General features: G+C 31.4%; 5 protein-coding genes across 5 annotated transcripts; 2 read left to right on the top strand and 3 right to left on the bottom strand. All coding sequences in view use genetic code 12, as the record gives it.

The window, feature by feature from the left end:
- Positions 1 to 2778: 2778 nt before the first annotated feature.
- On the top strand, positions 2779 to 3633 carry DFJ63DRAFT_311165 (SNAP receptor; the record flags this gene model as incomplete). The annotated part of the gene is made up of 1 exon (XM_064905711.1): positions 2779 to 3633. The coding sequence occupies one exon, from the start codon at positions 2779 to 2781 to the stop codon at positions 3631 to 3633; it is 855 nt and encodes a 284-aa protein (XP_064765364.1).
- An 829-nt stretch (positions 3634 to 4462) lies between these two features.
- On the bottom strand, positions 4463 to 6484 carry DFJ63DRAFT_282033 (uncharacterized protein; the record flags this gene model as incomplete). Its single annotated transcript, XM_064904622.1, has 2 exons — positions 4463 to 5901; positions 5971 to 6484. 2 exons carry the CDS (start codon positions 6482 to 6484, stop codon positions 4463 to 4465), a joined length of 1953 nt encoding a protein of 650 aa, XP_064765363.1.
- A 1662-nt stretch (positions 6485 to 8146) lies between these two features.
- DFJ63DRAFT_317224 (zinc-dependent alcohol dehydrogenase) lies at positions 8147 to 9651 on the top strand. Its single transcript, XM_064906794.1, has one exon. The coding sequence runs from the start codon at positions 8592 to 8594 to the stop codon at positions 9636 to 9638; it is 1047 nt and encodes a 348-aa protein (XP_064765362.1). The 5' UTR covers positions 8147 to 8591; the 3' UTR covers positions 9639 to 9651.
- Positions 9552 to 11527, bottom strand: DFJ63DRAFT_317223 (uncharacterized protein). Its single transcript, XM_064906793.1, has one exon. The coding sequence runs from the start codon at positions 11397 to 11399 to the stop codon at positions 9669 to 9671; it is 1731 nt and encodes a 576-aa protein (XP_064765361.1). The 5' UTR covers positions 11400 to 11527; the 3' UTR covers positions 9552 to 9668.
- TEL1 (DNA-binding protein kinase) lies at positions 11528 to 20518 on the bottom strand. The gene has a single exon (XM_064906792.1). The coding sequence runs from the start codon at positions 20438 to 20440 to the stop codon at positions 11570 to 11572; it is 8871 nt and encodes a 2956-aa protein (XP_064765360.1). The 5' UTR covers positions 20441 to 20518; the 3' UTR covers positions 11528 to 11569.
- Between the last annotated feature and the right edge of the window lie 40 nt (positions 20519 to 20558).

The raw sequence follows: 20558 nt of genomic DNA, 5'->3' as shown, positions 1-20558 counted from the left end.
TTATAGTAGTGAGTAATTTCTACTAACTTTTGAATAAGTTGGATCGATTCAAGTAGGTATATATAATATGTTTGACTTTTTCTTTGTTACCCTGACTTTGTAATTGTTTTGTAACAGGGGGATCCTTTAATTTGTTTTGTGATACTGTTTTGATGAGTTCAGATTGGTAGTGATGGAATAGAGCTAAAAGTAATGAATGGATGGGGATGATTCAAATTATCATACACCTTGATTAATATGATTATACAAAAGGACTAAGTAAACTATATAAAATCTCTATATTTTGGAAATGTAAAATTATATATACTTTTTCATTCACCAACAAACATCCAAAATTCCACTACAATTACAATAGTTTATTATGATACATAATTATTTATCTGAAATTTTAACTTCCTTTTTTTTTTTTTTTTTTTTTTCCTTCGAGCAGCAGACAAAAATTTCTTTTTATTTTTATTTTTTAATGTTTCAATTTTTTGTGATTCGTTTTGAGAATTATTTTTTGGCAAAGCTCAAAACGGAAATTCTGTTAACAAATCAGGTCAAGATTTATCCACATTTTTCAAATAAACAATCAACCTCATAATAATAAAATAACAACATTATTAATTAAGCAATTTATCTCCACATTATATTCAATTATTATTTTACTCATTTGATGTGTTGATTCCATTGATTCATATTCATTAACCTTCTCTTACTCTTTAATTGACATTTTTCCATATAATATTATTAGTCATTTTAATCGAATATGGCTAAATTAATAACATCTATAATCCAATCGAGTTAGGTACGGGTAGTAATTATCAACCGAATACCATATAATTCCATTAGATTCAACATGGATTCATGATAAGAAATAGGAACCTTTTGGCGATATATAAGATTTTAATAACAACACACCCCTACATGGGTAGAGGGGTAATACTTTATTAAAGATTACATATATATTTTTTGTATGTAGTAGCCCTTATCAGCAAAAAAAAGGATACGTAACATACTGTACATCCCCTACTGAGAGTAAACGGAAGGGGACCTTAATTGCTCTACTGAACTCATTATTTTATAATACTATTGAATTTTGGTGATGTATTACATATTCGATAGAAACGCCAAATCTGATAATTTTCATTATAAATAAACAAACATATCTTATCACTATAACAACCAACAACTCAAATCCTATAATAAACAAATCTCCTGCATACAGAAAGGGTCTAAATCAAATTAATTTATTACTCGTGCCTCAATCGATGGAAAAATTAAAAGTAACATGTACATATTAATTATATACACTCCTCACGTCCACTCCATCTTATGAATTATTTTATTCACTTGCAGCAACACATTTAGGTTTTGAGAGGTGTATTATATACAGGTTGTGTTTGATTTAAAGGATCTGTTTAAATCATATGAGAATAAATTATGAATAAACTCAATCTTGCGATCTACTATGAATTATTTCACACTATCAACATCAACAATGATTTGATCTACTAGTGTAAAAATATGAAGCATCCCCTTACCAGACCATCTCCATACCCTCAATCTCTTCCATTTTTAATATTGGTTTCATTTTCTTAACTTGTGACGTATAATCTCATCTTGGCAAGAGTTTTAACCATAGGATTTAAAATCTTACTATAATTAATTAGTTAATTTAAACGGACGATTCTATCAACGTTATAGGTAAATTCAAACTCATCGCAACCTACATCACCATAATCATAATATCATGAAAGGTGATGATGATGATGATGATGATGATTTATTGTTCTTCATCTAACATGCCACTTTTCCTCATCTCATCTACACCTAAATATCTAACATAAATGAACTAAAAAGCTTAACTCTTTAATATTCCGTTTCAGGAGTTACTTCAACCTAAACTAAAGCCAACCCCATCACCTCCCCTCCATTCTTCAACCTCATCTTTGAAACCATTATTAGTCTGAATATTATGATACGATACTTTTAATGGCTTAAATATTTTAAAGGTGCGACAGAAAAACAAGTAAATAGTCAAAGCTTAATTTTATATGGTAGCTCACCATTAATGTTTGATTACATCATTCTTATTAGTCCTGTATTGGCAAGTAAGAGGTGGATTGAGTTTTTTGAACAGTTAATTGAATAAATATCACGATTGGTATCAATATATCCATTCAATGAAGTACTAAACCAAATTCATTGCAGTCAAAGAGATCTGGTTCATCCTAACCCTAATAGTTAACATTAAGTTCTCATCTTCTCAGAAAAAAAAAGCGACAAAAAATCTCCACCACAAAAAAACAAATAGAAAATTTTTTCTACTTAGAGTAAACCACTTCTCTTCTTCTTCTTCTTTATGTCAATGAGGATATAAAGGGAAGACTTATAATTTTTGAGTAATGATGTCAACATTACTGAGAAGACCTGGTAGTTTGTACCTTAATCCTTAGATTAAGAATCCCTTTTCGCTAACCACGATCATTTTTAAATTGAAAAATATTTATTCCGTAGATCGTTGTTTGATAGTAGTTGGGCTAACATTCTAATTTGTAATGATAATGATTCATGTTTGAATTTGTAATTGATATATTAGTAGATCTCTCTGATACAGTCTGATATTGTCAGAGTTCGTACTATCAATCGTACTGATTGTCTAATGACCGTAGCCTTCAACTTTTTGATAGATTTTGCTAGGCCCAAAAATATGGCAACAGCAAAAAAAAAAGACAGGTCAATCAAAACTTTTGATACCGTTGTCCCCCATAATCAATCAAAACTACATAGACCATGACCACATCATCAATCAAGTCAATCCAATACACGTTGAATCAATATGATCAACAACTACGTGCGTTACCCATACCGAATCTTCAAACTTATTCTGCCAAAGATGTTTGTCATACTACATCAAGTTTAACTTCACCATATTTATTTAAATTTAAATTACATCAATTATCTAATCATATCAATAATCTATTTGTATTGTTTAAACAGATAGATATCAATCATACCAATAAAGCCCAATACCAAGAATTATCAAAACAATTCAATTATTTGATTAATGATTGGTTAGATGAACGGTTATTCATCGTTGATAAGTTAATTAGTGAATTTGAATTATCAAATTCACCCACCCCAATCACGACCCCATCCACATCTCAAGAAGAGGCCATTAAATCCACGAATACAGCGACTTCCAATATCTCTTCCACCACATCAGTCGCTACAGGTAGTAAAGCTAGTGAAGGAGAAGATTTAAACTCCTTACGTCAAAGATTACTTTCGAATAAATCAACCAAACTTGATGAATCAGGTACAACATCATCTCATAATGACTACCACGAATCATTACAATCAGACATCATAAATGAATTATCCCAATTAACTTCATCGTTACGAAACTCTGCATATACTTTAAGTTCCAAACTTCTAAATGAAGATATGACAACGTTAAATGAATCTCAAGAGAATTTACTTAAAAATATGAGTTTTTTTAAAGTTGTAAGTCAAAATTTAAATAATTATTTGGGCAATAAGGATAATTCAAGTATTTCTATTTGGTTCTTGTTGAAAGTTACCGTTGCTATTGTTGTTAGTTTCCTTTTTATAATTTTGATAATTAAAATTATACCAAGTCTTTAAAAGTGAAAAAAAAAACTGGAGATAAACTGATTTTACAAGATACTTTATAACATCAAAGAAATAAGTTTTATTAAAGTAAATGATTATGAAGAAGAATAATAAAATAGTGATAGATAAAGCTATGGACAGAAAAGAAAGGAATATAAAAAATTATGATAAAAAATGGTAAGAATATATATATATAGAAAGGAAACATAAATACAAAAAAAAGAAGAAAAAGAACAATAATATATATATATATATATAATAGTAATAGTAGAAGGAAAGAAATACTTTAATAATAATAAATAAATAATAGCATAGCAAGAACATTAATCATATTTGTATATTTTTTTTTTATATTTTTTTAATATAATTGAAATCGATTGGATTGAATGAAGTTTCGTTATAAATAAATTTTTTTCTTCTTTTAATTTTTAAACTGTGTATTGTTTTATTGGTTAAACAATATAAATATGATATTACGTCTTTTCTTTTAGTCTGTTCTGTTGTGTTTTGGTTTTCTGTCATATACATATATCTTATGTATGTATGTGTATATATCTGTGATAAAAAATAGTCATTCTTCAAATGTAAAAATAATATGCTTTCAATGATGGGTGCAAGGTAAAATAAATGGAACAAAATAATATTAAAAAAGGAAAGGAGGATGGGGAAAACAATATACCATAGGAAAATTAATTAGTTAAAATGAATTCAATATAAAAATGCCAGTAAATGAAAATTGGTGGGGTCGTAGGTAATAAATAAGTAAATAAATAAGCCAACATACAAGTGGAATATGGAAAAACAAAAATAATAAAAGCAAACAAAATTAATGAATCAAAGATTAGATTTCATCTCCAATAACACCACCAACATTTGGATCTTCACCACCAAAATCATTATCAGAGAATGATTGATTAGATCCATTATCAAGACCATTAAGTAAACCTTGTGGTTGTTGTTGTTGATGTTGTTGATGATTATTATTATTGTTTTGATTTTGGTTTTGGAATTGTCTTGGTAAATTACCACATCTATCCTTACCAAAATTAATCTTTAAATTTTTATAATCTTCAAATGATTTAATTCCATCAATGGCTTTAATAGCATTACCAATATTAACAAAATTAATAAAAGCACAATTCTTTTCTTCTAAATAATTAATTTGTTCAATATCACCAAATTTAGTAAAATCATCTCTTAATTTTTGAGGATTATAATATTCAAAATCAATAATATTTCCAATATAAATATTTCTTGAAGCACCATTAGAAACAGCTAATGATAAAGCATTTGATAATGGACCAGAATGTTTACCCCAACCAACTTTAATTCTTCTATTATGAATGGTTAAACCATGTAATTGACACATAGCAAAGAATTGAGCAGCTGCAATTGGATCAATAAAAGTAATGAAACAAACATGTCTTTCTTTTAAAAATCTAATACTTTGTAATAAACCACCTCTAACCACATTACAAATTTCTTCAACTGAAGAATCTTGATGTAAATTACCTAAATAAACCGTTCTATTACCTAAATTATTAGCACCACCAGCTTGAGTTGCAATTTGAGCAGCAGCAGCAGATTGTTGAACTAAAGCAGATGAAATAAATTCACGATCAGCAGCAGTAACAATATGTTCCATACCTGGAGCTAAACCTAAATATTGAGCTGCATTATGTTGTTGAGTTTTAGTTATAAATGCACATCTATCTTTACCATAAAAACATTTTTTATCTAAATATTTTTCTTTTAATGGTAAATTTGCTACACATCTAATAGCACTTAAAATTGATAAGAAATGAATAAATGCAATTCCCTTTTCTGGAATGATTTTAATACAATCAATAATTCCATAACATGATAAATCTTCTCTTAATTCCGGTTCAGTAATAACTTCCCCTGTAACTGGATTATTTAAATTACCAAGATAAACATTTCTAGTAGCACCATCTCTTTGAATAGCTTCTAAAACTGCAGGTAAAATTGGAGAATTTTTTCCCCAACCAATTCTAATATCATGACCTTTAATATTTAATTTTTTTAAAATACAATCAGAATGAAATAATAAAGCAGATTGATGATCAATAAATGAAATAAATGCACAATTTTTAGCTGGTAAGATTTTAACACTTTCTAAAATACCGGATCTAACATAATCTAATAATTCATTTGGTTGAATATCATTTGGAATATTACCTAAATAAACAGTTCTTGAAGGAGCAGCCGAAATATTACCTTGTTGAGAACCAGTGGTTGAACCATTAGCTCCAATACCAGCTCCTGGAGATCCCACATTAAGATTACCATTGGCATTAAGATTATTCGAACCTCCATAGATTAAATCACCTTGTAAACCACCATTAATTGATCCAGGACCAGAATAAGAAGGATTATTATTGTTATTATTATTATATTGTAATTGATTAATATCACCTCCATTATATTGACCATTTGATAAAGGATTAATTAAATTAGAAGCTCCAGAACCATTATTAGTAATGAAAACTCCATCTTCATTATAAAATTCATTACCACCATTTCCATTTGAAGTATCAAAACCAAATGCATTAGAAGAATCAGGAATTGGAGCTCCTGGAACTGAACCATGAATATTGTTAGAAATTTGTTGAGGAAGACCATTGGCATATTGAGGATAATCATAAGATGAAGGTCTTGAATCAATGGATGAAGCTTGAACCGAACCACCTAAATTAGCCATTAATTGATCATCTGGAGTATGAGATTGAGGTTGGGATTGTTGTTGTTGTTGTTGCTGGGATTGTTGTTGATAATATTGAGGATAATAAGGTTGACCAATGTATTGTTGGCCCATACCTTGATATGGATCGTAATAAGACATGATTTAATATAGTTTTTTTTAAAAAATATGTTTTTTTTTTGGAATGAAAAATTTTTGTATGTCTTTATAAGTTATTATTATTTTTTTTTTAAAAAAAAATCACCAATTTGATAATATATAAGACCCTTAAATGAAAAAAGTAAAAAGTAAAAATGGAATAATACTAGTTTTTTGATTTTGAAAAATGAAATATGTACAAAGAAACTAAACCGACCAACTAGGAAATAAAATTAAATTGAACTGTGAAATAGTTGGTGTGTGAAAAATGAATTTAACTTATAAATTAAATTAAATTAAATTAAAGGAACACTCTAGATGATTTGATAAATAACAAAAGCAAAGATGAAATAAGTTTTGTTGTTGATGTTGAATTGTATATTGTTCTTAAAAACTTTTGCAATGTCTTTTTTTGTTTGTTTTGGAATAATCTATTCTTTTTTTATTTAAAATGTTTTAGTTTTTGTATAATGATAAACACTAATGATAACCCCCAAAATATATTATTATATAGGATAATAATAAATGATAAAATGAAAAGGAAAGAAGTAAAGAAACTATCAAAAAGGAAAGGAAAACAAAGTAAAAAGAAAGAAACAGTATTAGCCAAAAAGGGAACAAGGGAAACAAAAAAAAAAGGTAAAAATGAAACACGTCAAAACAAGAACAAGGAAATCAAAGTTGTTGTAATATAAATGATTATGAATGAAAAGGAAACAAAGTTAAACTGAAAAGAGAATGTCTTGTATCGAGTGTGATGATTGTTTGATGTAGAATGAAAGATGGCAAATTATGATGGATGGGGTTGTGAAACGAAGATGCGATCGATCGGATGAGATGGAATGGAATGAGTTGAAAATGAGGTTTTTTTAAAGGAATCAAACGATTGAAAGCTTTTGATGAATGGATCTATTCGCTTCTACTTGATATGAATCACCAGTTAATCTAACTAGTCAAACAGTAAAATAGGATCCTAAATTTAGAGATCGATCAGAAACAGCCTAAAAAGCAAAAAAAAAAGATGATCTGACCTTTTTTAGCGGCGGGAAATGAAAAAAGAAAAAAGGGAAAGATATAAGTGACACACTAGTAGTAAGACGTATCGTATGTATGAAATGAACTTTAATGAATTAGAAACACTTAACTTAATAAGCACTTCTCTAATGATGATTTGATTGATTAGAAAGAAGGAAAGGGAAAGAAGAAGAAAGAAGAAAGAAGAAGAAGGAAGAAGAAGAAAAAGTGCTGTAAAAAAAGTTTTCCTGTCACTCTCACCACAAACTCTCAGAAACTCTCAGAAACAGAACTTCACTTTTTTCACAATACACATCCTTTTTTTTTAATTTTGTTCTGTTGGATTATTGTCGTACCAAAATATAATTACGACATAATGTCTCCATACTAAATAATCAAATAAATAGTTAATGTGAATGGCTCCCTCCATCACACGACCCATTTTTCATTGTTAACTTGCTATAATGAAATATACAATACCCTCGGGTCGGACTAACTCTAAGGAACAATGTATAGTTTACTTTTAGTAATTGTATTAGTTTACTTTAATTGACAGCAATCGACAGTGGACTCAGGGGTATGTACTTAGTAGTATCATTTATCCTAACTACTGTTCAGTAGTCTTACGCACGGATATACTTCACTACAAGTTATAATGAATCTAGATTCATTATAACTTCTAGTATAGTAATGTAATATATTATATTCTATCATAAGACTCAAATCCAATTCTAAACTGACTAACTTCCTTTATAAACTACACATGTCACTCCGGTACACTGCCAATAATACTCTCCCACCTTAAAAATTGTTGGCAAAAAAATATAAAAAATGCGGCAAAAAAAATATATTTTGCAGCGGGAAGTCAAAAAAATAATGAAAAACCAGGCCATGAATTCAAATAGATCTCATGATATCGGTGTAATCTGGAGTTTTTATGTAAAATAATCTCCCATATAACTGTAATAAATGATTCCGTGATGTAATTCATCATATGTAAGTGTAGTGCCTCATAAGAGCAAAATATTATAAAGTCACTTCATTATCCCCTCCATTGATATAACCCCATACCTCAAACCACTCAACTACCAAAACAATGTCAATTCCAACAACTCAAAAAGCAATTGTGTTTGAATCTTTTGGAGGTCCTTTGTTATACAAAGATATCTCTGTTCCTGCCCCTAAGCCAAATGAACTTTTAGTCCATATCAAATATTCAGGGGTTTGTCATAGTGATTTATATGCTTGGAAAGGTGATGTTCCATTACCTATCAATTTACCTCTAATCGGAGGTCATGAAGGGGCAGGTGAAGTAGTAGCCATGGGTGAAAATGTATCTGATTGGAAAATTGGTGATTTAGTAGGAGTTAAATGGCTTAATAGTTCTTGTTTAACATGCGAACATTGTATGAATGGAAGAGAAACTGTATGTCCTAATGCTGACATAACTGGATTCACTCATGATGGAACTTTTCAACAATACTCTACTGCTGATGCAATTCAAGCTGCCAAATTCCCCAAGGGAACAGATTTAGCTTCAGCAGCTCCTATTTTATGCGCAGGGATAACCGTCTATAAAGCTTTGAAAACAGCTGATATGATCCCAGGTCAATGGGTTGCAATATCTGGTGCTGCTGGTGGATTAGGATCTTTGGCCGTACAATATGCCAAAGCAATGGGATATAGAGTAGTAGGTATTGATGGTGGAAAAGAAAAAGGTGAATTTGTTAAATCCTTAGGAGCAGAAGCTTATGTTGACTATTTATCATCGAAAGATGTAAGTAACGAAGTTAACACAATAACCGAAGGTGGTGCTCATGGTGTACTTAATGTATCAGTTTCAACTTCTGCCATGCAACAATCTTTAGAATATGTCAGAGTAGCTGGTACTGTAGTATTGGTTGGATTGCCGGCCGAAGCAACTATCAAAACATCCGTATTCGACGCCGTTATTAAAACCATCACCATCAAAGGTTCAGCAGTTGGTAACAGAGCAGATACAGCTGAAGCCATTGATTTCTTTAATAGAGGATTAGTCAAATGCCCTATTAAAATTGTGGGATTATCTGAAATTGCTCAAGTCTACAAATTATTGGAACAAGGTAAAATATTAGGTAGATATGTTGTTGATACTTCGAAATAGGATTGTGTATTCATAATATATACTTTTGTTTTAATCTTCATCAGATGAATAATCTGTTTCAACCTCTTTTTGACTTATATCAATAGCTTTCTTTTCATTTTCATTGTTTTGATCCTTTTTGTCTGGCTCTTCCTGATCACTTGATCCATAATCAGTTTCTAGTTCTTCATTTTGACTAATATTGGATTTTATTGAACCTACACCAGCTAAACTATCTTCAACCACTTCATTCGATGATTTATAACTCTCTGAAATCTCGTCATTCTGCCTTTGCTCTTCGTCTAGCTCTTTCTCTTGTTCTTCCATCTGTTCTTCCTCCTCCTCTTCGCTTGGGTTATACGAATCATAACCTTCATCTTTTCCTTTATTCCTATTTTCTTCAAATTCATCATTCTCGTCATTTTCGTCATCATCTTCATCATCTAAAACATTATCAACAATCTCTCGATCTGCAAATCCTAAAGATGATTTCGTCCTGCCAGCAGGTTTACTTAATGAACTGTTCTTCCCATTATCATCCAGTTCTTCAATATAAGTATCATCATCTCGGAGTTCTAAAGAATTAGGTTCTTGTTTGATATTAACTTCAGTTGAATCTGGAGATAGTATAGGACTATTACCAAAACTATTATTTGCCTCCTTTTTGATTTTATCCAAGAACAGATAATCTTCGTCATTATCAGTTGCTTCATGATACTCATCTTTCTTACTTTTCTTCTTACCTCTTATGGTTGGTTTTCTCTTTTTAGTAGGAGATCCATTCTCAGTCTTTACAGCAGACCGACCTCTCTTCTTTGGACTTATATATTTATCATCAACTTTATCTGCTATTTTACTTTTATCAAGATCATACAACATATCAGGCTTCAAATTCTCATTCAAATCAGATAATTGGTTCAATGCAGTGAATTTACCGTTGCCACCTGGTTCAGCTTTCCTTTCTTGTAATAATTGCCATATTTTATCCTTCTTAGAATTTAACACTTGATAGAATTTATTCTGCAAATCATCGATAATCTCTTTATTCTCAAATTTGGATGATTTATAATCATTAGTTAATTCATAATTTTGATTCTTCAAATCTTCAATAATCTTATTCTTTTCAATCAATTGATCCCTAACATCCTGATAATTCTTCAATAGTACATCAATCCAATTAAACAACACTGATTCATCTTTGATTTCCTCTTCATGATCATCATCTTCGAAATTAATCGGTTCTAATTTGATTGACCCAACTAGTATGGGAATTCGACTCTGTGTTCGTATATTGATTGTTATGGGTGATTGATTCGGATCATTATCTTCTTCTATTAAATTTTTGCTTTCCTCATCATAATATTTCGATAAAGTGACGATCTTGACATCCATGACTAATTTCTTTTCAATGGTTTCTGGGTCTTTGTCTGCTTCTTCTTCTTCTTGTTGCTCTATTTCCTGATCAGAATCAAGTGGGAATAACTTATTAATAATAGATCGTTGCTCACTTTCACTGCTGACCTTGTTAAAGATTTCTTTTATATTGGACTCTGTGACATCTGTATGGAAACTTCCATCTTCATATACTCCTGTTATAGATATATTTGTGAACGTTGGATCATCATGATTCAAAATAGATGATTTTCGAATATGTAAATATAGTTTGGTACTCTTGATCAATTCTCCTTGTTTGGTGATAATGCTCAATGGTATCGATACGACATTTCCATCTAGTTTATTAAAGCCTGCATCATCTTTCCCATTAACTTCTTGACCTGACATAGTCGTCTGTCAATTGAATGAACTTCAGCTCTATAGCATCCAAAGGTTCAAATTAATTTTTGTGGGATTGCGTTGCTTTACGCGACATGATTTTGTTGCAAATAAAATTATTTCTACAGAGTTCAAATGTTTAAATCTATATCTATATTTATATTACTTACATAACTTCGTTAATAGAATGGACACCATCCAAAATAGATAAGTGCCAATTTATGAGGATCAGTGGAATCTTGAATTAATTCTCTGACTGTAGCTTCAACACTTAAACCTCCTGCAATAAGCTTCTCTTGAACACCAAATACTGCTCGTCCTGCTTCTGTACCATCTTCTTGAGGTTCAATTCTACCTAAACCACCACCACTCGAAACTTCAGATGCATCTTGTTCTTGTAATCTCTTCATTTGCATTGGTGATAAAGACCACGAATATAATGGATCCCATCTAAGAACATCTAATATGGATAGGATATGATCTTTATTAGAACGAAGAACCCGGAAAGTATGTTCACTAGACTTCCTAAACACTCCTTCAACTCCTGTAACTCCAAATCCATCAACTATATCTCTGGTTAATCTAAATGGAACTGTTTCGGGAATTGGTAATCTTCTACCTTGATCAAACGAAACTCCTAAATCAATATGAATTGGTTCTCCAGTTGTTTTATCCAATAAGATATTATTACAATGTCTATCACCCAAACCTAGAATATATCCCACAATAGAAGTAGTTGCAATACCCCGGGTATATTTAATTTTACTATCAAACCAGGTTTCTGGAGTTAAAAACGTATCAAGGAAAAACAATCTTAATACAGGATTAATCTTTTTGGTGATTTTTTCATAGGCCTTGAAACGTTTACTGGAATCATCACCTTGACATTCTTTCATCATCTCACGAGCCTTTTCAATTTGCAATTTATCATGCTTATTATGATATGGACGAATTATATCAATCAATGCAAGGGAATTAGGAACAAACTCAATTATTCCAGACTGTGGTCCCAATGGAATGACCTTGTAAGTTTTGATATGTAGCTTTCTTCGTTTCGTTTCTTTATCCTTTTTGAAAATAGTGTTCACTTTCTCAAATACTTGTTGCATAATTAAATCTTGTCTCAAGTCATCTGTACCATGTTTCAATAACATTGTATGCTGTGTCCCATCAGTTAAAGTGAATTGTGCAATTTTTGGTAAACTCAAACCCGAAGTGGCAATGTTAATCTTATGTTCAACTTTGATTAATGCTGGGACTTTGTCATACTTTTTGGACTGATCAATAGCTAATGATTTAGTTGGTGGGGGAATAGTGGGTAAATTTTCTAACCAAAAATGACCACAATCTACCTTGTCCAAGGTCAAAGGTTTACCTCTGGTGGCTTTGTATGCTGCAAGCTTAACTGATTCATCACAGTAATTTTCAATTGGTTTTAAAATATCATCAACATATGATCTATCCTTATTTGAAAGAATTTGCCAAATATCATTGGCAGCATTACATTTAGATGCCAAAATAATATTGCTATCACCTTCCTTGCTATGATTCTCATGCATTCTTAAAGAAATCAATGAATATAATGTATGATGAGGATGGTCGAGACAGAAATTAACAATCAAGTATTGTAATGTCCTTTGAAATGTGGAATTGTTCTTAACTAATCTTGAAATTAATTGAGTACACCAATCTACTAAACAATAGCTTGGAAGGTTAAGCACATAACTTTGAATGTCAAGATTTAACTGTTCATTCTCAGAATTTTCCAACCAAAGGGCAATGAATTTATCAAGGTCTTCATTTTCGGAATTGGCCAATGTACTTTTTAAATAGAATTCTACTGCCTTATTAGAAAACTCATTCTTATTCTTAACTAATTCTTCAAGATCAGTTGTCTCAGCCTTCATTTGGTTCTTTAATTTAGAATAATATTTTTGAACAGCTTTCTTCTCATCAACTGGAACTGCAGTTCTTCCGTAATAAGCTTTCATTTCATCAATCTCTTTGAGTTTATCAGATACTCTCTTCTCAAGTTTACTGATTTGTTCCAGCAATGATTTTGATTTATATTGAGTTTCACAAAATTTAGCAAGCGACAGAAACACCTGAACTGATTCACTAGAATCCAATAAACCGTTTAACATATCCGCAGTAGGAAGGACATAATTCTGCATTATGTTGGATGCAATATCCTGTCTTGATTCTACCAACCAACGTACTAAAAGCGAGTTGACAACTGCACTATCTACATTCAAGCTTCTTAACGGTAACTGAATTCCACCTTGACGTCTTAACTCTTGCAAAATCAATACAGGAGCACTAGTCTCACCTTGTGACCAAAGTGTGCATGCAGTTATAAACTGAGAAAGATTACCGAGATTCTGTTTTAAAGTACCCACTGAAGAATCAAACTTCAGTGACACAATTTCATTAATCAAAACTGAAGAACTTACCATTTTTTGACTTTCGAGTACATTTCTTGATATTTTATTATATCTTGCTAGTTCATGGACACCACCAATCCAAAAGGATTCGGGATTTAACTTTGTCAAATCACCAGGGGAATTCCCAAACACTTGCAATAAAACCTGTCTAGACTTCAAGATATTTTCTGATTCCGATATGTCATTAGTTTCAAACCAAGAAGTTTGCTCATCAAATTCTTCAATAGACTTGATGAATCTCAGATCTGTGGATTCTATCTGCAAATCTTCCAAACCTTTAAGAACAGCCATCGACTTATACCACGTATGCGAATTATTTCTAAACTCTTTTGGTCCCATATCTCTGTTTAGTAACTGAAGTTTATTCGAATACAGATCTAATAAGGCATCTGCAAAAATGCCTTTCTTATTATAGGGATAGTCGTGAACTGATTTTAGAGCCTTATATATAATCTCACTCTCTGTAACGGCCTGTTTTGGAGCTGGAAGTTCCCATTTGTTCAACTTCCACGCCCAATCAAATGCAGCATCCCCATGTTTCTCGTCAGTTATACCCAAGCTGATTAATCTTGAAATACCCATTAAACCATTATTCATCATTGATTGTAGAATATCAGTATCATTTAATCGTGCATTTAATGACAATGAAGCATCAAACTTAGCACTTTCCAATGCCAACTTCTTAGTGGAATTGTCACCTTTGGATAACGCATAATCGAAAGAACTTCTTTCAGGTAACCCATAAAGTAAATCTTCTTCATTAATAGAATCATACACTTGCAGAAGATCTTCAACATCCAAGGACAGAATTACAAACTCATCGTAAAATTCTTGAGAATCTTCAAACATCATCAAAGCGGTTTTGAATTTATTGTCTTTAATACACTTCTTAAAAAGTTGCTTTGAATCTATATTATCCCAAATCTGCTTAAACTCTTTAAATTGATTCTTTGCTCCAATTCTTATTAATAAAATAATTTTGGTAAATACTGAAATAGCTTCTTCGTCATCAACATCCGAATTTACGAAACATTTAAGCAAGTTAACTGCCTTAGTTGACGCAACCGAACCCTTGACACTTACATAAAAGCAGAATATTGTGGGTAATACCAAGGAGGAAAATTTTGGTGCTTTCATGACAAATGTAGCAAGCAAAGGTGCTATGCTAGTCACAACCGCTAATTCATTTAATAAAGATAACAACAACTTAGTAGTCCATATTTCATAAGAATTGGAATCGATAAACATTTCTAAGTGCTGGCAAATATAATCTATGGTATAATCCGAGAAATCCAAACTATCATCATCATTCAATATTACATGACTGTGAAAGTCGATTGGTAAAATACAAGTTAGACGTGATAAATAATTTTCGAAATTTATGAACTTTTGAATTTCTTTCTTTGATTTTTGATATTTGTAAAGTAAAACCCCTAGAATGCTCTCCACACTCAGAATGTCATCATTATCAACTCGCTCAGAATATGAGATCAAGAGCTCAACTAAACTATTTAGTGATTTTGGATGTAACACAAAGGAGATGGAGTCTAATTCCGAAAATTCCAGGTATTTTATAATATCACCAGTTCCTTGAAGTAAACCTCCTGACAAATAATAGTTTCCTAAGTACCGAGCTGCCCATACCCTGAACTCTTTACTGAGATCATTTAGCTGGTTCAGTAATAAAACAACCACATCTTTTACATTGCCCTCTTCATCAAATGTGTCGACAAGTGGAAACAATAATGAGATAAACTGTAACGAGTACATTTTATCAAATTCTGTATAATTTTGCTCTACCGTGGTTAAGAATTGCTCTACCAAAGATGACTTAAACTTAACTTTTGCACCCTTCAAATACTGAACTCCTACGAAAAACAATTCAGACGAACATTTACCACCATTTAAGACCTTTCTATATTGATCGAGTTGATCAATAATTTCTCCGGGTATTGCTTCCCCAGGCAAATGGAACAATGAAGCGAATATTACAGCAACCAATGGAATGGACAATTTGTCATCATATCGATTAAATGTTTGAATCTTGAAGGTCGTAAATATCTGAATAACGTCTCTTGTGACTTCTATATTCTTCATCATGATGGGAGCCAACTGACGTATAACAAGACTAATTAAATCAAGATTGTAAATATTAGAACTTCCAAGAATAAATAGCAATTTAATCTTTCTTAAAACTAAAATGATTGACGTTGTGGAATTAGAAGGGATCAGTTTTAACAATGAAGTTAATTTTCTAATTAAGAAGAACATCTCCTTTGGTTGCCAGAAACTCACATTATGCTTTCCGTATTTACCTATTAATTGTTTCAATAAATCAAGACTAGAAGACAATGATACTTTTAAAAGAAAGGGATGATTTAAGTTCATAGCTTTATCAACTGAAATTAAGGAGTGAGAAATTACATCATTTTTAAATATGTCCAATAGAATCTTTTCGTCTCCTAAGTCTGTGAATTTAAAGACCTCTAAAATAATTAGAATCAATTTATCTTCAAACTCGTTATTGTAACCCTGGCCAAGGTAAATTGGAAGTACTTCAAATACTTTATTTCGAATCCCTCCATGGCAATATGCAATTGGGATAATGTAATGCAAACTTAATGAAACTAGACCTTGTAAATCATCATTTTTCAAGGCTTTCATTCTAGTCAAAAATGTATCCTTTTCATTCACATCAGTAGCTATAGCCAAAGCTACAAGCTCCTTCGAATAGATTGTTAACAATTCATCGACGTGGTTGAATTCAAATAAAAAATAAGGGAAGTTTGACATAGAGTCATATCTCCACCAGCATTGGAATACTTCATACTTCAATGAATTCAACAAAGCTCTGGGCGACGCCACCTCTGCAAACATGCAAAAGTTGGTTAGTGATACATCAATATACTTAATGAAGAATGGAAATTTTGAGCACTCTAAAAGATTGAACAAAGATGATATTAATACTTGAGAAGATACCGATGAAATATTGCTAACGAACAAAGAATAAGCTGCACTTATTTCTACTTTCTCTTCAACTCCATAAAACCCTTGAATCAATTCGGTATAAAATTCAGACTGTGATCGACTGTCCAACGCCAGTAAGGCATTCGTTAAATTATCCACTAAATTTATCTTTGAATTGTTGGATAATGATTTAAATAGTTTGAAAAATATAGATTTCAACTCTAACAGGTTGATCGGAACATGATCAGAGTTTTGTAAGAGATCTAACACAAAAGTACAATATGATACCAATGAGTGCTCAGACGTAATTAAATTCTTTCTCCCACAATCTATCATATATAGACTCATATCATTGAAGTCTTTTTTAAGACTATCGTTTATGCGGTTATCAAAAGTGTAAGCTACTTTTCCCAAGAGCTTCGAAGCGATAGCCAACGTTAATTCCGATCTTTCTACTTCATAGTTTTGTAAAATGGTTTCTCCAAACAAACGAATCACCTTTTTCAATAACAGTTCGTCTGCCTCGGAGAACATAAGCTTTGGATGATTCAAACAGTTAGTGAACATACAAAATGACACTAATAGATCCGTACCTTCTAAACTTTCAAGGTAGTTGACGATCGTACTGAACGTCCAATCCACGGTTTTGTCAGCTACTGTAGAATATTGTATGATAAAACCTATTTTACTGTTTTCCAGTGAATACCCATGAATTATCTCAGAGAGACTTAAAGTATGGTTTGAAGTAGACACGGCAGTTTTCAATGTATTAAGCCGCGAGACCATAGGTTTATTGAAAGCTTCATATTCATGGAAAAATCCAGAACGGTCATAAAACCCTGGTTCATTATCATATTCTGCCGCAGTATCATAGAACTCTCCTTGACGTACAGTATCTAATTCTCTGTGACTAAAGCGATCTTTATCTTCCAGTGACATGCTTCTCAAACACAGTTCAAATGAAAAATTTGTCTTCAAACTATCTGCAGAAGTTTTGCTTAAAGATTCAACTTTGTTGAAACACCTTAGTATGGACTTGATAGAATTACGACTCACAACCCGAGCTGTCATCGATGCCATAATGAACTGATCATTAAACAGAGTGACATATTCCGAAAACTTCGGCATATTTTGAAAATAGCCAACTAATTGTTGTGAAATAAAACACCACTCAAATAATAGTGCAGCTTCAGACTGGTAGATTTGATTACCAGCTTCTATTATCGATGGTAATAGTACTTGTAAACGTTTATTTTCACCCATTTCAGAAACAGTACCAGGATTCAGCTTCAGTTGTAAATGCTTCTTCATTACGATGAAATTTTGAAGCTTGCTGTAATTATATTGTAAAGCTATAATTTCACTAAACTCACCTTCATATATGTCATTAGTACAACAAGGGACTTTAACACAGATAGAGTTACCACATATCCATGAAATAAATTCAGGCAATGCTTCTAGAATTTCAAAATTACCCAATGAAATACAATATTCAATTGCTTGATTCCATTTTGATAAAAACCAATCTTGTGCTCTTGGTAAAATCTCAAACTTTTTGGGAAGATTCAAGTCTTTCTCAACCTTAAATATAGAATACCAAAATTGAAAGCTTTCAAAGCAAATGGTACTAGGACCATTTATTTCCGATAAATCGATCAAGTTGTCCAATTGAGTTGTAATTGATGCATCTATGAGCTTTGATAAGCTATCATCCGATCTTCGTGAGATTATCGTGTGAATTAAATTAGATGGAACCTCAAATCCAAATTTATTGACTAGATTTAAATTTAACTTTAGCAATTGCAGCACATATCTCAAATTTAACTTCTTATCAGTGAAATATTCATTCAACAGGACTGACCCTTGCAATAAACATGTACTTGATAAACTTGACCAAAATGAGATGGCATTGTTCAGGAAAGTTGATAATATTCCTTGTAGAAGTAAATTCTTATCAAAAAGTCTTTGGTCATCGTTTGAATTCAGAGGAATATCAAAAGTAGTATTGTCTCCCAATACGGTATCATTGGGACCTGAAATGACATCACATGATGATGAAGTTGACGGATCCCTTTCATTACTCTTTGTCGAAACTGTAAAATTATCTCGTTCAATGTAAAAGGTCAAAAGTTGCAATCCAGTTAACTGTAAGAACGCGATATCTGACAGGATAAGTTTATGATAAAACTGAAGTGAGTTAGTCGAATCCTTCAAGAAGCTACTGACACTAGTAGTCTTTTGCCGCTTTATAGATCTTTCATGAGGACTTGAGCTAGTTAGTTCGAGCTTTGCTAAATAATATGAATCAATTAATTTAGCTAATCCTAATCTCAACATCCAAGGAAAATGATTATTTGATTTTAAATATATCGATTTTAACTTAAACCAACTTAAAAGATGGTCGTCAGTATGAATCAACCCGATATCGGAATCAACCAATTTATAATCCATTGATGTCATTCTATCTACTAACAACTGAATCACAGCACCAATTCTAAGAAGAAACGCTTGATCAGTATCACCTGGGATAAATCGTTTAGCTTTCTGTACAGCCTCTTCTATATCTGACGTTATTGATATTTGATCGTGCTCCATTGAATGTTCTTCAATATCCATGTCATCATCTAATATTGAAGCAGACTTACTAGTAACCTTTGGTAAGTGGTTGATGAATAAAAAGTCATGGGTAGCATTTAAATTTAAGAATATTAAGTATTCATTTCTCAATTTATCCCATTGAGTTGTGCAAATAGATAACGTTATCTTCACACCAAGTTTTATTAATTTATTTACAAAATGGAAATCTTCTGTAGCAGTTGTAATAATCAATTTGTTAATGATCTTGAAAACGGTAATGATTAATAAACATTCTTTAGGTATAGATGATATTGTTCTTGATAATAGGTCTTCCAATCTAAGATAATTTGATTCATTATATATATGAGTATAACTAACGGAGACTGAAGTATCACATTGTAGCAAATTTCTTAAGGCTAGATACGTGTCCGATAGTATTTTCAATTGATTGTTTCCATTTCCATTATGATAATTTGAATCATTGGTCTGGTTTTCATTTGAATTTGGATCCAACGATGAACTTATAATTCTCAATAAGAAATTATATATATTACTCCAATCTTCATACACCAAATGTTCTTTAAAGTAATTCTTTTCCAATATATGGGTTATAATCCATAAATAATCCATGAAACATGGTACGAAGAATGAATCATCAACAGGATCGAAAAATCGGGATATTATTCTCTCTATAGTATCTAGATATGCTTTGAATTTTATCTTTAGATTCTGAGATTTTTCAAATAATGATCGTATGAATGATGAAGCTTTTCTTAATCTTTGTTCAGCTGTGCTAGATGGATTTCCGACGTAAATCTTAGTTTCAATGTCAATTAGATCAAACAACGATCGTATGAGAAGATTGAATACTTTGGGAGTTAAATCTAAATTATGGAATGATATTTGTTCCAAAGCATTCAAGGACTGATTTCTTAATGAAATTTTTGGTGAAGTTAAGTATTCAACTAGTTTTAAGGCATCAGGAGAACCTCGCAGTAGTCCTAGATCAGACAATGGAGTCAATTCTCTCATGCCTCGTCCTGAATATGATGCACCATCCATTAAGGTTTGAAGTAGCCTTTGTAGCTTAATTTTGAACTGTCTATCGCTATACCAAAAAAAATAGAGATATTACACGCTAATTTTTTTTCATTACCACAAAGTGCATAATCCTACAGAT

This window comes from Scheffersomyces coipomensis (assembly GCF_036884675.1).
Source record: "Scheffersomyces coipomensis strain NRRL Y-17651 chromosome Unknown DFJ63scaffold_1, whole genome shotgun sequence".
NCBI classification, from domain to species: Eukaryota; Fungi; Ascomycota; class Pichiomycetes; order Serinales; family Debaryomycetaceae; genus Scheffersomyces; species Scheffersomyces coipomensis.
This window is presented reverse-complemented; position numbering and strand designations above follow the sequence as displayed.